General features: G+C 41.1%; 1 protein-coding gene across 5 annotated transcripts in view; it reads left to right on the plus strand.

Moving 5' to 3' along the window:
* The window catches only part of LOC142659973 (colorectal mutant cancer protein), a 271,048-nt gene that overhangs the window by 162,300 nt on the left and 91,637 nt on the right, over positions 1-17,111 (plus strand). For all 5 annotated transcript variants that reach the window (XM_075836625.1, XM_075836622.1, XM_075836638.1 and 2 more), the window contains one exon: positions 1,238-1,380. In XM_075836625.1, the coding sequence (XP_075692740.1) occupies positions 1,238-1,380 (143 nt within the window). The remainder of the gene's footprint in view (positions 1-1,237; positions 1,381-17,111) is intronic.

Genomic DNA, 17,111 nt, shown 5'->3' on the forward strand with positions numbered 1-17,111 from the left:
AGTTTTTTTGATGGAATCATTCGCTCAGTTAATAGCGCAGGAAACTGAATGCTGATGTGAACAGGCCCTTAGATCTCCTTAACAAAACCAGTCATAGGAAGTACTTTTTTATGTACGTTTTTAATGTTGTCTTTTTGTTTTTGTATGAGTGTTTTTCCAGGGATTTTGTTTTACACGTTCTATTTAGAAGCCTATGGAGAAAAATACATCTCATCTAGAGCATACTGCGTTTTGAACACGCCACAATGCTATTTATGAAGATGTTTTGCTATAGACTTTTACCGTACATTTGGCTACAGGATTTTAGGACCCCCCCCCCCCCCAAAAAAAACCCATTAGAAAGCATTAATAAAATGCGCTTATTAAACTACTAGCTATTGGTTATTCAACAGTTTTAAAATATTACCAGCCACTTGAGACCATAGTTGTAGTGAGTGTGAAATGTGTAGACCGCATTTTGCAGTTACGTCTTTGCACAAAATATATTGCAGATCTGAAGAAATCCCAGAATAATAATTACTGTGCCACATAGTGTGAATCATACTTTATAAAATACTCCTCTCGATACTATAATATCTTGTTATGCATGTGGCCTCACGCTTCGATTATAAAGTCTGAAAGAGGCTTTAGGCGGTGTTCACACAACAGTCACACCGTGGTTTTTGCAAGTTGTCCGATATGTGAATACAGCCTAAGGACACATGTAGCTGAAATGCTGCGGATTACAGTATCAGCCATTTGGATGAGATTTTAATAAAATCTCGGCCACGTGCTGCAGAATTTTTCCCACGTATTTTATAATCCGCAGCATCGTGACCGGTTTCACCTCTTTCAGTGTAGAGGGGTAAAATTTGCGGTCAAACCTGTAGCAAAGTCCCCATGTTACACATGCAGCTTTTGCTGACCATTGCGGCCCCGGCCTAATTTTTATGTCGGATTTTATAGAGTTCATGGGAATCTTGTACATAAATACTCAGTGGGACACTTTTATTCTGTTCTGTCACAAGTTTGTCATGTGAATGTCTTGCCACCATGTAATGACTATTCTTTCAAGCCGAACATTATCATTGTCTAGCATGGATTCTTTGTTTTGTAACAGAAAAAAAAGATGTTAACATTAATATACTGAACATTAAGAAATAGAATTACTGGACTTCCTTTCTTGCTCAGACAATATAAACCTATCCCATGCATATAATGATTATTACTCTGTTAACTGTGTCCTTACTTTTACCAGTGTGAACAGTCCCATCTGATGAGGGACCATGAGGATGTGCAAGAGAGGACAACATTACGATATGAGGAAAGAATCACAGAACTTCACAGCATAATTGCAGAATTAAACAAGAAGATTGACCGACTTCAAGGAACAACAATTAGGTATTATCTATTAACCCGTTCTTTGTTGATCTATGATGAAGAATTGCTCCACTGTTAATGTTCTTTAAGCCCTTAAAGACTGCCGATTAGCCTTTTCACGGCGGTCATTACTGGGCTTTATTCTGATGCAATAGCCGTTTCACGGCGCTGCATCAGAATAAATAAACAGAGCAGGGAGCTGTTAAATCTCCCTGCTCTCAGCTGCCAGAGGTAGCTGAGGGCTGGGGGCGTCCCTGCTCGACCGGGTGAGATCGATATTCGTATCGATCTCAACCGTTTAACCCCTCAGATGCAGCGCTAAATAAGATCGCCGAGTGTCTGTGTCTCCGATGGCAGCCGGGGGTCTAATAAAGGCCCCCAGGTCTGCCTGTAGTAAATGCATTGCTAGGTCATACCGGTGTCATGTCCTAGCAGATGCCTGTCCGTTTTAAACGGACAGGCAGTAATACACCGCAATACAAAAGTATTGCAGTGTATTATGAAAGCGATCGGATGAACGCATATTAAAGTCCCCTAGTAGGACAAGTAAAAAAAAAAAATTGAATAAAGTTAATTAAAAAAAAATGTGAAAAAAAAATAAATTAAAAACCCACTTTTTCCCCTTACAAAATGCTTTACTATTAAAAAAAAAACAAAATAAAGGAAAAAAAAAAGTTACACATATTTAGTATCGCCGCGTCCGTAACGACCCCGCTTATAAAGCTATTACATTATTTAACCCGCACGTTAAACGCCGTAAAAAATAAAATAAAAAAACAATGGAAAAATTGCTGTTTTCTGTGAATCCTGAAAAAGTGATAAAAAGGTGATCAAAGTCGCATCTACTCCAAAATGGTACCAATAAAAACTACAAGTCGTCCCAAAAAACCCTCATACAACTGCATCGGCGGAACAATAAAAAAATGGAGACACAAAAACAAATAAATTTAAAAAAAAAAGTGTTTTTACTGTGTAAGTAGTAAAACATACAAAATCTATACAAATTTGGTATCGTTGCAATCGTAACAACCCGCTGAATAAAGTTATTGTGTTATTTATACCACACGGTAAACGGCGTAGATTTAGGACGCAAAAAAGAGGGGCGAAATTTCAGGTTTTCTTCTACCCCCAAAAGTAAATCAATAAGTTATAAGTACCCCAAAATGGTGCTATTAAAAAATACAACTTGTCCCGCAAAAAACAAGACCGTATACAGCTATGTCGACGCAAAAATAAAAAAATTATAACTCTTCGAATGTGACGATGGAAAACGTAAAAAATGGCTTGGTCATTAGGGCCCAGAATACAAGCAGGGGGAAGGGGTTAATAACCTAGTATATCAGCCTTGGACACTGCTTTTACTTAGGCCTCGTGCACACTTACGTCACCGTTTTCACGGCCGCTTTTGACGTGTCCGTGAACCCGTTTTAGCGGCCGTGTGGTGTCCGTGTGCACTCCGTGTTTCCGTTTCCGTGCGACGAGCCTGGTACTGTCCAGGGTGTCAGTACCATGCTCGGCGCGCGGAAAATACAATTTTAATGTAATAAAAAAAATAAGTACATACTTACATTCCTCCTGTCCGGCCTCCAGCGATGACGTTCAATCCATGTCGCCGCTTCAGCCAATCACAGGCTGCCTCGGCAGCCAATCACAGGCTGCCGCGTCACAAAAGAAGGTCGGACTGGAGGAAGAAGAGGGACTCGTCACCAAGACAACGACCGGGTACGTATGAAATGCTTTTTATTTTATTTTTAATCAGCAGCCTCTTTTCTCTATCAGTTATTGATAGAGACAAGTGGCTGCCGATTAGTGTAATATTTTTCTAATGTTTTTCTGCCCGCCCGGCGGTTGCTAGGCAACGGCTCCGTCACACACGGACGGCACACGGATGCCTTCCGTGTGCCTTCAGTTTTTTTGACGGCCCCATTGACTTGCATGGGCCTCACGGTCACGGATTCTCGGACTAAAGTAGGACATGCTCTACTTCGGAACGGAGCAACGGACCGTCAAAAAAACTGAAGTGTGCATGGCCCCATTGAAATTAATGGGTTCAGGGTGCTATCAGTGACAAAAACGGATAGCACCCTGAAGGAAAAAACTGAAGTGTGCATGAGGCCTTATGTTTCACTTGTCATTTCCATTAAACCCTTCCCATTTCTTTGTACATACTTATTTTTTATTTTTTTTTAAAAGGCTTTATTTAATAGATAGTGTGTTTGGTCTTTGGGTGCCACGTGATCCGTTAGTGGGTGTTCTGGGTTATGTGGAGTATCTTGAAGTCACTAATTACCAAAAATTGGCGATCCAAAAAGTACTGTATCAGGCTCGTAAGTTGATAGCTATGAGGTGGTTGGACTCATCTGCACCTGCACACGAGTTTTCATAGTATACAAACAAGTAATATATCAGACAATTACATCCCATTCACCCGATCCCTCCCCCCTTCCCATCAGTATTATGCACTGTATTACTTCTACTGGATTACATTGACCCTTCCAACACTCACCTACCTGCGCGCCGTACTCCACCAGATAGTAGTGAGTCTAATCCAATAGCCTGACAGATACACTGTTCATAAGAGAAGCTGACGGCAACCCTGGTGACAACCACTTTGTCCATTGACCCTCAAACTTTTTAAGCGAACCACATTTGAGGAAAACTGCCCTCTACAACTGTATATTACCATTCATATGATTAACCACTTCACTATATGCAGGTGCAGATGAGGTGCAGATGTATTGCAGTATATTGTTATTTTTACAGGCTTCTGTAACAGAGCAATCGCTGTACCTGTCCGTTAGTCCCGGGTGTCAGCTGTAATACACAGCTGACACCCGCAGCGTATGGAGCGGGCCATAACGTGCAATTAAGTCATAGTTCGCAAAGGTGTTAATGCACAGAGGATGGTTCAAAGTGAAAATTGCAATTTTCCACTGGTATGCCATTTTAGTTCATAATATGTTGTGCCCAGTTTGTGCCACTGAAGACAAATACCTCAAACGTTAAGCGGGTTTCCCCTGGTATGGCGATGCCATATATGTGGGCGCAATCTGCTGCTTGGGCACGCTGCAGGGCTCAGAAGGGAGGGAGCGCCATTATGCTTTTGGTAATAGTTCTGTTTGTGGTAGGGATGTCACGATACCAGAATTTGGACTTCGATACCGAAACTTCGTTTAGTATTGCGATTTCGATACCAATTCGATACTTTGCCAACAGTAATAAAAAAAAAAAGGTCTTCCGTTTTCTGATGTAAGGCGCGAGGTTTGATGATGAATTTAACCTCCTCTTGCCTCACATTAATAGTAATTAACCCCATCATGTTTCTCAGTCATAATGGGTTAATATGTAAGGTACATGATGGGGTTAATTACTATTAATGTGAGGCACATGGAGGTTAAATTCATCACACCTCGTGCCCCACAATAAGTTATAGAAAGCAGTTTTTATTTTTTTTATTTTTTTCAGCGAACACATCATAAATGATGGAAAAAAATTGTGGTGCAGGTTATTACGGCCGCGCCAATACCGAATATGTGTATATTTTATGTATTGAGACTTATTTTATTGTTTATTGTAAAAAAGGTGTAAAGGTGTATGTGTATTTTTTTTTACATTTAATATTACTTTGTTTTTACTTTTATTTTAAACTTTAATATACTGGTATATATCTATATGCCAGTACATTAGCCTGTGTACTGATAGTACACAGGCAGTTGTTAGGACATACCTAAGTATGCCCTAACAACAGGAAATATGGTAGGACAGCCCTGGGGTCCGTCCCTCAGTGGACCCTGGGCTGTCTGCCCATATATGGTATGTCCCTCAATCGTGTCACAGGGAATTTCTGTGACGCGATCCAGGGCATCCCCCCGTCTCACTTCCTCTTGAATGCTGCAGTCAGCTTTGATTGCAGCAACAGTTTTATTACTTATTTTTACTTTTTTCGACTTGTCCCACTAGGGGACTACGAGACTTGCAGCTTTGATCGCTGCTAGAGTACATTACACTACCTACATAGTGTAATGTACTCTGTCATTGTGACGTAACTGTCACTCTGACAGGAAGCTGAGGAGGATTGGCCGGAGGCTGTTCCTCCGAGGCTTCCGTACATGGCAAACCGGAGGTCATTGTCTTGCCTCCGATTGCCACAACAAGCATCGGCAGCCCCCACAATCACTTTGTGGGGGCTGCCAGTGTGCTTCAAACCACTTAAATGCGGCGAGGCCAATCCATCGCCACATTTAAGGGGTTAATTGTCGAAAGCAGCGGCGATGGTCCGCTGACCGGCAAGACTGATGTGTCCGCTGTCGGGGACAGCTGTCAGCGCGGGTTTGTCACTCTGTGTTTACACAGAGTGACAGTTTTAAATACTGACGAAAATGAACGTCATGATGCGCGATCTAGCAGCCGACCATGCCGTTCATTTTCGTCATAGGTCGGGAAAGGGTTAAAAAAAAAAAAGGCTTTATTTAAGTTTTATAGACTGAATAAAACAACCAGTGGAACTACAATGCAATATTGCTCGGTATAGAGACAAACATAGACTTGTAGGAAACTGCAGTATTTTTAAGTTTCTTTTTACATAATTCTGTTGTATTTCTTACAAATCTCCTCCTTTGTCACTTAATTGGCTCCATATTTGTGCAATAATCTCAAGGTTTTCTCGCTGTACTCGGCCTCATAGACATTAAATGATCAGCATAAGACGTGCGCAACTGCCACTCAGTTCAAAATCCTCCTCGTTGCAATCGCGCAGTAACGAAGATCAGGGGTCGTGACCCCCTTCTAAAGGTCAGTGGGTCTCCCAGTGGTTGAGCCCCCAGTAATCATACATTTATCGCCTATCCTGTGGAAAAACCCTTTTAAGCATAAGTTCTAAAGGCCCTTTTACTCAGGCCAATAATAGGTTGAATAAGCGTTCGTACGAACCCGATCAATGACCTGTATAAACAATGCAAGGGTCAGCCGATGAACAAGCAAATGGCGGAAAAAATGGTCGCTAGTCGGCAGCACATGTCTCTGTGTAAACACTGCCGACGTGATGCAAATGCGCAGAGAAGAACGATTGTATTAATCGCCCCTGCATACTAAAAGAACATTGCTCCTTGTGAATGGAGCAAAGGATCGCCGATCGACCAGCTGTACTGTCTGTATTGTCGATCAGCGCTTGTTTTAGGTGGTTAAACACTTGCGATATCTGCCTGTGTAAAACCAGGGCATGTCATATTTTCTTAGTATTCTTGGTATGACTAACAGTGTAAAGTATTTTATTAATGTTCTCCACAAAGTTTCATTGTTTATAGTATGCGGATTATACAGATAAGAAGGACATCTAAGGGTGAGTTCACACAGTTTTTTGCAGGAGGAAAACCTGCCTCAAAATTCCATTTTGAGGCAGATTTCCCTCTGCCTGCACGCCGATTTTCGCAGCGTTTTTCCGCCTGCGGCCATTGGGCGCCGAGGGCATAAAATGCAGCGAAATACGCTTTCTCTGCCTTCCATTGATGTCAATGGGAGGTCAGAGGCGTAAACGGCCGAAGATAGGGCATGTCCCTTTTTTTTCCTGCGAGCCGGTTTTTCCGCTCGCGGGAAAAAAACGCCTCCGCCTCCCAATGGGAGGCATTTTCGGACGTTTTTTGGCACGTTTTGCGGCGCGGTTTCCGCGTAAAAATACTTGTCAAAAAAACTCGGTGTGAACTCCCCCTAACCATGAAGATAATTTTCAGGGAGTTTCTTCTGGTGTTTCTTGTCTGGTTGTTTGTTTGTTTGAGATATTATTTTGTCATTCCTAATTTCTAGTTATTACAGAACTCTAAGAGGAAAATAGAGGGAGTGCGAAACTTCATCCATAATATAAACTGAGGCTGACAGAGACACCAATTGTGTGCTAATATATACAGACACCTGCGGATTATAATGTGCGACATGGACAACTCCCCTCTTACTAATGATCATAATCCGGGAAAGGAAATGCAGAAAATTAGATCTTTGCCAGTGCATAATATAGAGGAACCGCTCCCTACATAAACGATAAGCATGTCATTAAGTGCTAGGTCTCCTATACTTCTCAGTAGTGGGTGTACTGAAACTCCAAACATCCACAGGCTGTAACATGACATTTATCCACTGCTGGCACGAAGAGCCTCCTCTTCTCAAAGAGATTCTGCAGCCGCTAAGTTATGAGGTAGTTCAGCAGCTGGTGAAATGTGCCTCGATTTTGATTCAGATTGAGAGGCAGAGAAGTTTTATTTGTACTAGAAAACCGCTTTCAGAGAGGTGTAATATGGCTGCTTCTTTGTGCTTTTATTACGGATACAACACACATAGGGCTCAATTAGCCCAACAGAAGGCAAAAGTGTATCCTTTTGGCCTCCGTACTGGTACACGTTCACCATTTATGTATTTTTTACTTTTTTGAAGGATGGAATAGCGTATTGTACTACGCTATTTTTCCCGCCGGATATTTTATTGCTTCTATGACAGAAACCATATATCTCAGAGTTTAAAGGCTATGTAAACCTTTGAAAGTAATTTCTTTAAATAAAATAAAATATTTATCAGTGTGTTTTGTGCAACTTTCAAATTAGTTTTTATTACAAATTATTTTTACTTTTTGAGATACAGCTGCTCTTTATTCTTTATACAGAGCAGCTATATTGTTCGCTGAATCCTGTTCCCGTCCGTTTCGCGGGACTGACACCCAGGATCCGCCTATTATCCATCACATCTAAGTTCATAACTTATCAACACGCAGGACCCGATAACACTAAAATCGTCAGGACCGCAGGACTAACGGTTCAGGTCTTAGTGAAAGATATACAGCTGCTCTGTATAGAGAATACAGAGCAGCTGTATTTCAAAAAGTAAAAATATTTTTAATAAAAACTAATTTGAAAGTTGCATAAAATACACTGACATTTAAAAAAAAATAAAAAAAAAAATATATATATATATAGAATCCAAAAATCAGGCAGCACTCCAAGGTATAAGCAAGGTAGGAAAAGGTGCTTTATTGGTCCATATACACACGACGTTTCAGCTCAACACAGGAGCCTTTCTCAAGTGAGAAAGGCTCCTGTGTTGAGCTGAAACGTCGTGTGTGTATATGGACCAATAAAGCACCTTTTTCTACCTTGCTTATACCTTGGAGTGCTGCCTGATTTTTGGATTCTACTACAGCAGGTCTGTTAGCCCTGACCTGGGCAGGTCGGCACCCACCTACGATTTACAAGGCTGTGCAGCTGACATTGTATTTGGACTTTTATATACATATATATATATATATATGTGTATATATATAATGTTCAACGGTTTAAATAGCCTTTAAAGACAGATTTTTATGTTTTCTGGTAATTTCCAAGTGAACTTTTGACCAGGATAAACCTTGAGGCTGTTTTGCAAGACAGAGTTTGGCGAAAAGACCATATGATTTCTATTCTGAAATTCTGAAACCCCTCAAAACATTTTACCTGCTTTTTCTGTAGTTGGTGTTTCTTAACATTTCATTTCCCTCTACCAAAATCGGCATAAGGAGGGGAGGGGAATTCAAGAACAAACGCTGTGTTAGAACTGTTGGGTAACTTTGTCTCACGTACACGGTTAATAGAGTCTTTCCCTAAGAGACCCTTCCAATTCTTCCTTTTATTGGCTCTGGTCTGGTTTCCACTAAAGTTTGGGGTTTCATTTTGTGCTTGATAAGGGATAGTCTAATAAATGGAGGGCATAGTACCACTGTCTTGAACGGAGGGCGCCCCGGCTGGTGACGTGTCTTCGATAGGGAGAGTTAGAGTACCTAACAGGTACTGGAAAGACTCCATTGACAGAACCGTTGTGTAAGTTTGTCTCTCCGTACACTAATATAGCGTTTGTTGTATAATTAGCCCTACTTCTTAAGAAGTGTCAACTATACTATACATAGGCATTTATGTATATTGTAAATGTACCTTTATTGCGGTTGTCCGATAACCATTTACCTTTTGTGCTGCTGTTATTGGATATATAAAAACCTTTTGATAGCAGCGTGGGTAATTACGTTTTTTTTTTTTGTTTCTTAAACACCCATTTTCCCTTACGATCAGATTTATTTTTAGAGATCAAAGCTATCGCCTCTATTTCTTGCCTATATATGTATTGTATAAATAAACATCCATGTGAAAACCTACTTCTGAGACTTGTATCTCTCCTAACAGTGTTTATAGTTGAAATGATACTCAAAGCATTTAGGCTTCGTTCACATCTGCGTCAGGCTTCCATTCATGGGTTCCGTCAGACCTTTCCATCAGAGGAACCCATAAATGGAGACCAAATGAAAGACATGGCTTTTAGTTTGCATTACCATTGAATGGTAATGCTTCCGTTTCAAATGGTTTCTGTTTGTCTCCGTTCCGTAAGGTTTCAGGTTGTTTTTTGTTTTTTTTTACAGCTTAAATAGAGTAGTGGACTGTGCTACTGATTCCGCAATGGAAGCATTACCATTGAAATCATTGGTAATGCAAACGGAAGCTATGGTTTCCGTTCATGGGTTCCCCTGACTGAAAGGTCTGGCAGAACCCATGAACGGATGCCAGACGCAGATGTGAACGGAGCCTTAGCATGTCAAACACAAATAGTCACAAAGATTACAACTTTGCTTTTATGGATCCATCCCTAGTTTTGGCTGGAAAAAAACCACATGGGAAAATTTTTTACCAAATCTACAATATATGGAATTACACCTTCCACCATTCAAAGTCTTGTCCACACTACAGGGTGGGCCATTTATATGGATACACCTAAATAAAATGGGAATGGTTGGTGATATTAACTTCCTGTTTGTGGCACATTAGTATATGGGAGGGGGGAAACTTTTCAAGCTGGGTGTTGACCATGGCGGCCATTTTGAAGTCGGCCTTTTTGTATCCAACTTTAGTTTTTTCAATGGGAAGAGGGTCATGTGACACATCAAACTTATTGAGAATTTCACAAGAAAAACAATGGTGTGCTTGGTTTTAACGTTACTTTATTCTTTCATGAGTTATTTACAAGTTATGGGTGACATTATGGGTGTCAGGTCCGAGCATTCCTAGATGAACAGTTTCCTGGAAAGTTGATTGGTCGTCGTGGGCCAGTTGAATGGCCCCCTAGGTCTCCCGATCTGACCCCCTTAGACTTTTATCTTTGGGGTCATCTGAAGGCAATTGTCTATGCTGTGAAGATACGAGATGTGCAGCAACTGAAACTACGGATACTGGAAGCCTGTGCTAGTATTTCTTCTGCGGTGTTGCTATCAGTGTGTGAAGAGTGGGAGAAGAGGGTTGCATTGACAATCCAACACAATGGGCAGCACTTTGAACACATTTTATAAGTGGTCAGAAACTTGTAAATAACTCCTGAAAGAATAAAGTAACGTTAAAACCAAGCACACCATTGTTTTTCTTGTGAAATTCTCGATAAGTTTGATGTGTCACATGACCCTCTTCCCATTGAAAAAACTAAAGTTGGATACAAAATGTCCGACTTCAAAATGGCCGCCATGGTCAACACCCAGCTTGAAAAGTTTCCCCCCTCCCATATACTAATGTGCCACAAACAGGAAGTTAATATCACCAACCATTCCCATTTTATTTAGGTGTATCCATATAAATGGCCCACCCTGTAGTATGTTTACACTTGTATTGTTTTTACAGAACAAGAATGTAGAGAAAAACGTTTTGGCTACTGACCCCAATGACTTTAATGGAATTTTTCTGATTGGTATATGTTATTCTGTTATTATTTAGTTGGCATAAATTAGTTTCAATTCCATCCGGAAAATCGCTGTATCATCTTCTCTTACATAAGCATAACGGATGAGCTGCAGTACCAGGCGCTTTGTCAGTATGATCATGGTGTGTGCGCTTTATGGCGGGTGCAATGAATGGAAGCTAATGGAGAATTATTATTGATTTTTACAGTGTGCAGGATGCCCCCTTAGTACATTCAGCACAGCCCCCTCCCTCATATACCAAGGAGTGATGGGAGATGTATATAGAGACTCATCTGTGTATATAATGTTGCGTTCCTGCTAAATCTAGGACTAAAGGTCCTTTTACACCGGCCAATTATCTGGCAGACGAGAGTTCATAGAACGCTTGTTCCCGATAATTGCCCTTTGTAAACAGGGCAGCGATCAGCAGATGAACGAGCAAACGCTCGATCATCTGCTGGTTGTATCGTTTTAAAAATGAAAAATGATATAGTTGTCGGGAGCACATCTGCCTGTGTAAACAGAAGAAGCGCTGCCGAGAAGATAGAAATGTATGGAGACGAGCGATCAGAGTAATGAGCGCTTGTCCCCATACTAGCTCCTTTGTGAAAGGAGCAAACGAGCGCCTCGAGCTGTCTCGTTGATCGGCACTCGTTTACACGGCCCAGGACGGGCCATGTAAGAGGACCTTAAAGTAGTACAATAGAGTTGTCCCAGTCAACACCGCAAAGCTGACAAGTGTGTTACAGAAAACAGGAATTGCTTATTGTGTCTGCTTTAGTGGCCAATGTGAAAACAACAAGATTTTTATATATTATGGATAATCGCATACAAACACCCCAAACATCTTAAATATAAGTTTAGAAAAAAAACCTGACTTAACTAAAATATCCTTTACTGACAATACATTCCCTTTATCCTGTTTGCGCAAATGGACGTACGATTATGTCCTAATTGCGGTCTATTGCCCAGTGGATGGCACAGGAGCCGTGCCCGGGCCATCCACAGTGGGTGCTGGCTGTAATATACAACAGACATATACATGTAGTATATAACAGACATTCCATTGCAACGTCTGGGATCAGCCATTTAACCTTAGATGCTTTGTCATTGCAACCGTGTCATCAAGGGGCTACAGAGGGAGAGGGATCCCTTTGTCACCCCATCAGTGCCCCGCGATCGTTGAGCCCCCAGGCTTGCCTATTAGTATGGCCTACTAGATTGCCTGTCTTAGGGTATGTGCACACACACTAATTACGTCCGTAATTGACGGACGTATTTCGGCCGCAAGTACCGGACCGAACACAGTGCAGGGAGCCGGGCTCCTAGCATCATACTTATGTACGATGCTAGGAGTCCCTGTCTCTCCGTGGAACTACTGTCCCGTACTGTAATCATGTTTTCAGTACGGGACAGTTGTCCTGCAGCGAGGCAGGGACTCCTAGCATCGTACATAAGTATGATGCTAGGAGCCCGGCTCCCTGCACTGTGTTCGGTCCGGTACTTGCGGCCGAAATACGTCCGTCAATTACGGACGTAATTAGTGTGTGTGCACATACCCTTACACTGACAGGCAATACGCAGTATACCAAATTAGGGATGCATGATGCATCGAAACTTTGATACTGTTTCGATGCCGTGCACCCTCAAACGGTTCGATACCGTTATTTCATGTATTTCAATACTAAACTGTGCGGCCGCACAGCTTAGCATTGTAAAACGTGAATGTATGAGAGCAGGGCTGCGGCTGTGTAATACAGCTATTGCCCCGCTCGTGAGTCCTGACCGTGCGGTCAGCATGAGGTGATGCGGCCGGCGCTGCACTAATGATTGCCGGCACTGAAGACAGAACATGGAGGGGGGGCACTACAAAACACCCCCATGTTCTGTCTTTAGTGCCTGCGCCGCCGCTCATTAGTGCAGTGTTGGCCGCATCACCTCATGCTGACCGTGCACGCGCACTTATTGTCAGGAGCAGGACAATGGTTTTATTACACAGCCGCAGCCCCGCTCTAAAGGCGGAGATGAGAGAAACCTCTCATCTCTGCCGCTATTCCCCTGAACTCTGCGATCAAAGCTCACCACCACTGCAGCATTCAAGGGGTAAATGAGAAGGGGGATGCCCTTTGGATCGCGTCACATGGAATCCCTGTGATGGATCGAGGGTCATACCATGTAAGGGCAGACAGCCCAGGGTCCATTGAAGGACCCCAGGACTGTCTGACCAGATTTCCTGTTGTTAGGGCATACTTAGGTATGCACTAACAACTGCCTGTGCACTATCAGTACACAGGCTAATGTACTGGGCATATAGATATATGCCAGTACATGAAGGTTTAAAAATAAAAAGTTAACAAAAATAAAGTAATGTTAAATTAAAAAAACACTATTTTTTTACAATAAACATTAAAATAAGTCTCAATACATAAAATATACACACATTCGTTGTCGTTGCTACCGTAATAAATTTATAGCGCCATTTATGTTTACCCTGTTATAAAGTAAAATAAAATAAAAACTTATTTCACTTATTAATGTGAAGCACGAGGTATTCTGAATTTTAAACCTCCATGTGCCTCATATTAATAGTAATTAACCTCATCATGTACCTCACACATCAACCCAATGTTGTCCATTATTACTGAGGAACATGATGGGGTTAATTACTATAAATGTGGGGCACATGGAGGTTCAAAATTAATAATACCACGTGCCTCACATCAGAAAATGGAAGAACTTTTTTTTTTCTCTTTACTATTATTATTATTATTGTTGGCAAAAGAATCGTTTTGCTATCGAGTATCGCAATACTACACGAAGTATCGGTATCGAAGTTCAAATTCTGGTATCGTGACAACCCTATACCAAAGCATTATATAAGTGATCAGAAGATCGCATTTTGAAGTCCCTTAGTTGATCATGGTTTATTAAAGTATATTAAGAGAAAAAATTGTTCACGGTAAAAACAAAAACAATTTATTTTTTCCATAAAGTGATTTTAGTTAGCAAAAGTGTTACGCAAAAGAAAAATAAAACACACGCATGGTATAGCCGTGAACGTAACAACTCCTATAATGAAGTTAACATATTTTTTAAAACACCCTCCCCACCCCAAAAAAAAATAATCCTAAAAGTTAATAAATTATATGTATTTCAGAATGGTTCTGTTCTATTCTCTTACCACCAAAAAGAAGCCATCATATAGCTACATTGTGGTAAAAATAAAACCGTTACGGCTCTTGGAATGCGCCGATAGAAAAACTATTTTATTTATATGAAATGTGCTAGTTTTGTGCAAAAGTAGTAAAACACCCAAAAAAATACACATATTTGGTATTTCTGTAATCGTACCAACCTATAGAATAAAGGTAACCGGTTATTTATACCACACGGGGAATGTTGTAAATTTATAATGCAAAAAAATCCCAACTCAAAAAAAGTTAATAACATTTTATAAAAGTTAATGAATAAGTCACATAGTGTTATTTAACAATACAACTCGTCTCGCGATTAAGCCCTTATACAACTTAACTCCTTCAACAGTAAAAAAATATATCATTTAATTATAACTCTCAGAATGTGGCGACACAAAACCAAATTAATGTTGTAAAAAATGTTTTATGTGCAAAAGTAGTAAAAAATGAACATTAAGAAAAGTACCTTATTTTTTCGGACTATTGGACGTACTGGACTATAAGACGCACCAAGAATTTAAAGCATGTGAGTTTTTTTCTTTATACTGTACATTTGCTATGGGTAATATTCAGTACCACAGTGCCCCACCATAATGCCAGCCAGTGTGTCCCAATAAATGCCATCCACAGTGCTCCACCACAATGCCAGCAACAGTGATACAACATACTGGCAGCCATAGCGCCCTCCCCTCCCCTGAACTCACCAGACATCAGAGGTGTAGAGAGGCAGGGGTTAATGCTGAAGAATCCGCTCGGGTCACTTTCACTTGCTCATAGGCGGGGGCGTGGCTAGAAGGTCCTTGCAGATCCGTAACTACACAGATTTAGGCCCCATGCACACGACCGTAAAAACTCCCGTAACTACGGGCACATAGACTTCTATTGGCCACGGGTACCTCCCCGTATGCTTACGGGAAGGTGCCCGTGCCGTTGAAAAAGATAGAACATGTCCTATTTCAGGCCATAATTACGGCACGGGCAGCCCATACAAGTCTATGGGGCTCCCGTAATTACGGGTGACTACGTGTGTGCACCCGTAATTACGGGAGCGTTGCTAGGCGACGTCAGTAAATAGTCACTGTCCAGGGTGCTGAAAGAGTTAAACGATCGGCAGTAACTGTTTCAGCACCCTGGACAGTGGCTACCGATCACAATATAGCTGTAAAAAAAAAAAAAAAAAAGACGTTCATACTTACCCAGAACTCCATGCTTCTTCCTCAAGTCCGGCCTACTGGGATGACGTTACAGCCCATGTGACCGCTGCAGCCAATCACTGGCTGCAGCGGTCACATGGACTGCTGCGTCATCCAGGGAGGTCGGACTGGATGTCAAGAGAGGGACGCGTCACCAAGACAACGGCCAGGTAAATATGAATTTCTTTTACTTTTATTACGGAAAGGGCTGTCCCTTCTCTCTATCCTGCACTGATAGAGAGAAGGGCTGCGGATTACTGCAGTGCAATTTTGCAGCCAAAAACGTGCTCGTAAATACGGGTGACACCGGACCCGTATTTACGGGTGGACAAAAATACGGTCGTGTTCATGGGGCCTTACTGTACGGTGTGTACAAAGGTCTGTTTTTGCTTACTGAACAGTCAGATTTGACAGAATTCTGTGTGTAAGATGTGACTGTTCAGTGAGCAGATAATAGAGATTCTGTACACACCACACGGGATATGCTGCTTCCATTACACTGCACTGCAAGGACCTTAGAATCACGGATCTCAGTCCCCTGCTTCTTCATACATTGTTGTTATCTTCTGGTGCGTCTAATAGTCTGAATGCTGACAGATGCCACAGTTTTTAGGACAAAAAGTCCTGGGCTATGTTCACACGCAGAATCAAAAACAGCTGAAAAACAGCTGAAAATTTACAGAGTGGTTTTCAGAGAAAACCGCCTCTGATTTTCAGCCGTTTTTGAAGCTGAAAACGTTTTTTTAAGGCGTTTTTTAGAGTCGTTTTTGGAAATGTTTATCCATTGACACAATGAAAAACAGCTTAAAAAACGGCTCCAGACGTGACATTCTCCTTTTTTTTATGGGGAGTTTTTTAACGTGCTGTTTTTAAAATGGCCAAATTAAAAAAAAAACACCACTTCTGAACAAAATGCAGTTTTTCCCATTGAATTCAATGGGCAGATGTTTGTAGGCATTTAGCTACCGTTTTTTTCAGGTGTATTTTGAGGCGTTTACACCCCAAAATACGCCTGAAAACACAGCAAATGAACATACCCTAATGATCCAAAAAATACGGTATATGAATTTGGTATAGCTGTAATCCTAACTACCTGAAGAATAAATGAGACATCATTTTTACCGCAGGGTGAATACCGTAAAAACAAAACCCAAAAAACTATGGTGGAATTGCTGGTGTTTTTCTTTCTATACACTGGAAGTAAATAATAATCGTCCCTACTGAATAACAAGCCGAGATCTTGAAAACCAGGAGGAATTAATACAGAAAGTATATTAGAAAATGTTACAACTTAATTATACAAAAAAATAACATTCATTTGCGAAAACGGGACAACCGCTTTAATGGGGGAGATTTCCTAAGCAAAACGTCCATTGCACTTGCGCCAAAAAAGTGTTGTGGATTACATTCGCCAAATATATTATGTATTAGACATATTTTATGGCTGCCGTCAAACCTTCAAGTGCTATGAAAATTGTCAAGAAAAAGAAGCGTGGTTAAAAGGAGTCGTAAAATGCGCCACATTTATTAAAGATCTGTATAATTTTTGCCATGAACTCATGTTTGTGTATATGTACGCCATGAAGTGGTCTAAAGGAAAGAAATTTCTAACCTGTCTTTTGGATTTTTGCAAAAATATTA

This window comes from Rhinoderma darwinii, chromosome 1 (assembly GCF_050947455.1).
Source record: "Rhinoderma darwinii isolate aRhiDar2 chromosome 1, aRhiDar2.hap1, whole genome shotgun sequence".
NCBI classification, from domain to species: domain Eukaryota; kingdom Metazoa; phylum Chordata; class Amphibia; order Anura; family Rhinodermatidae; genus Rhinoderma; species Rhinoderma darwinii.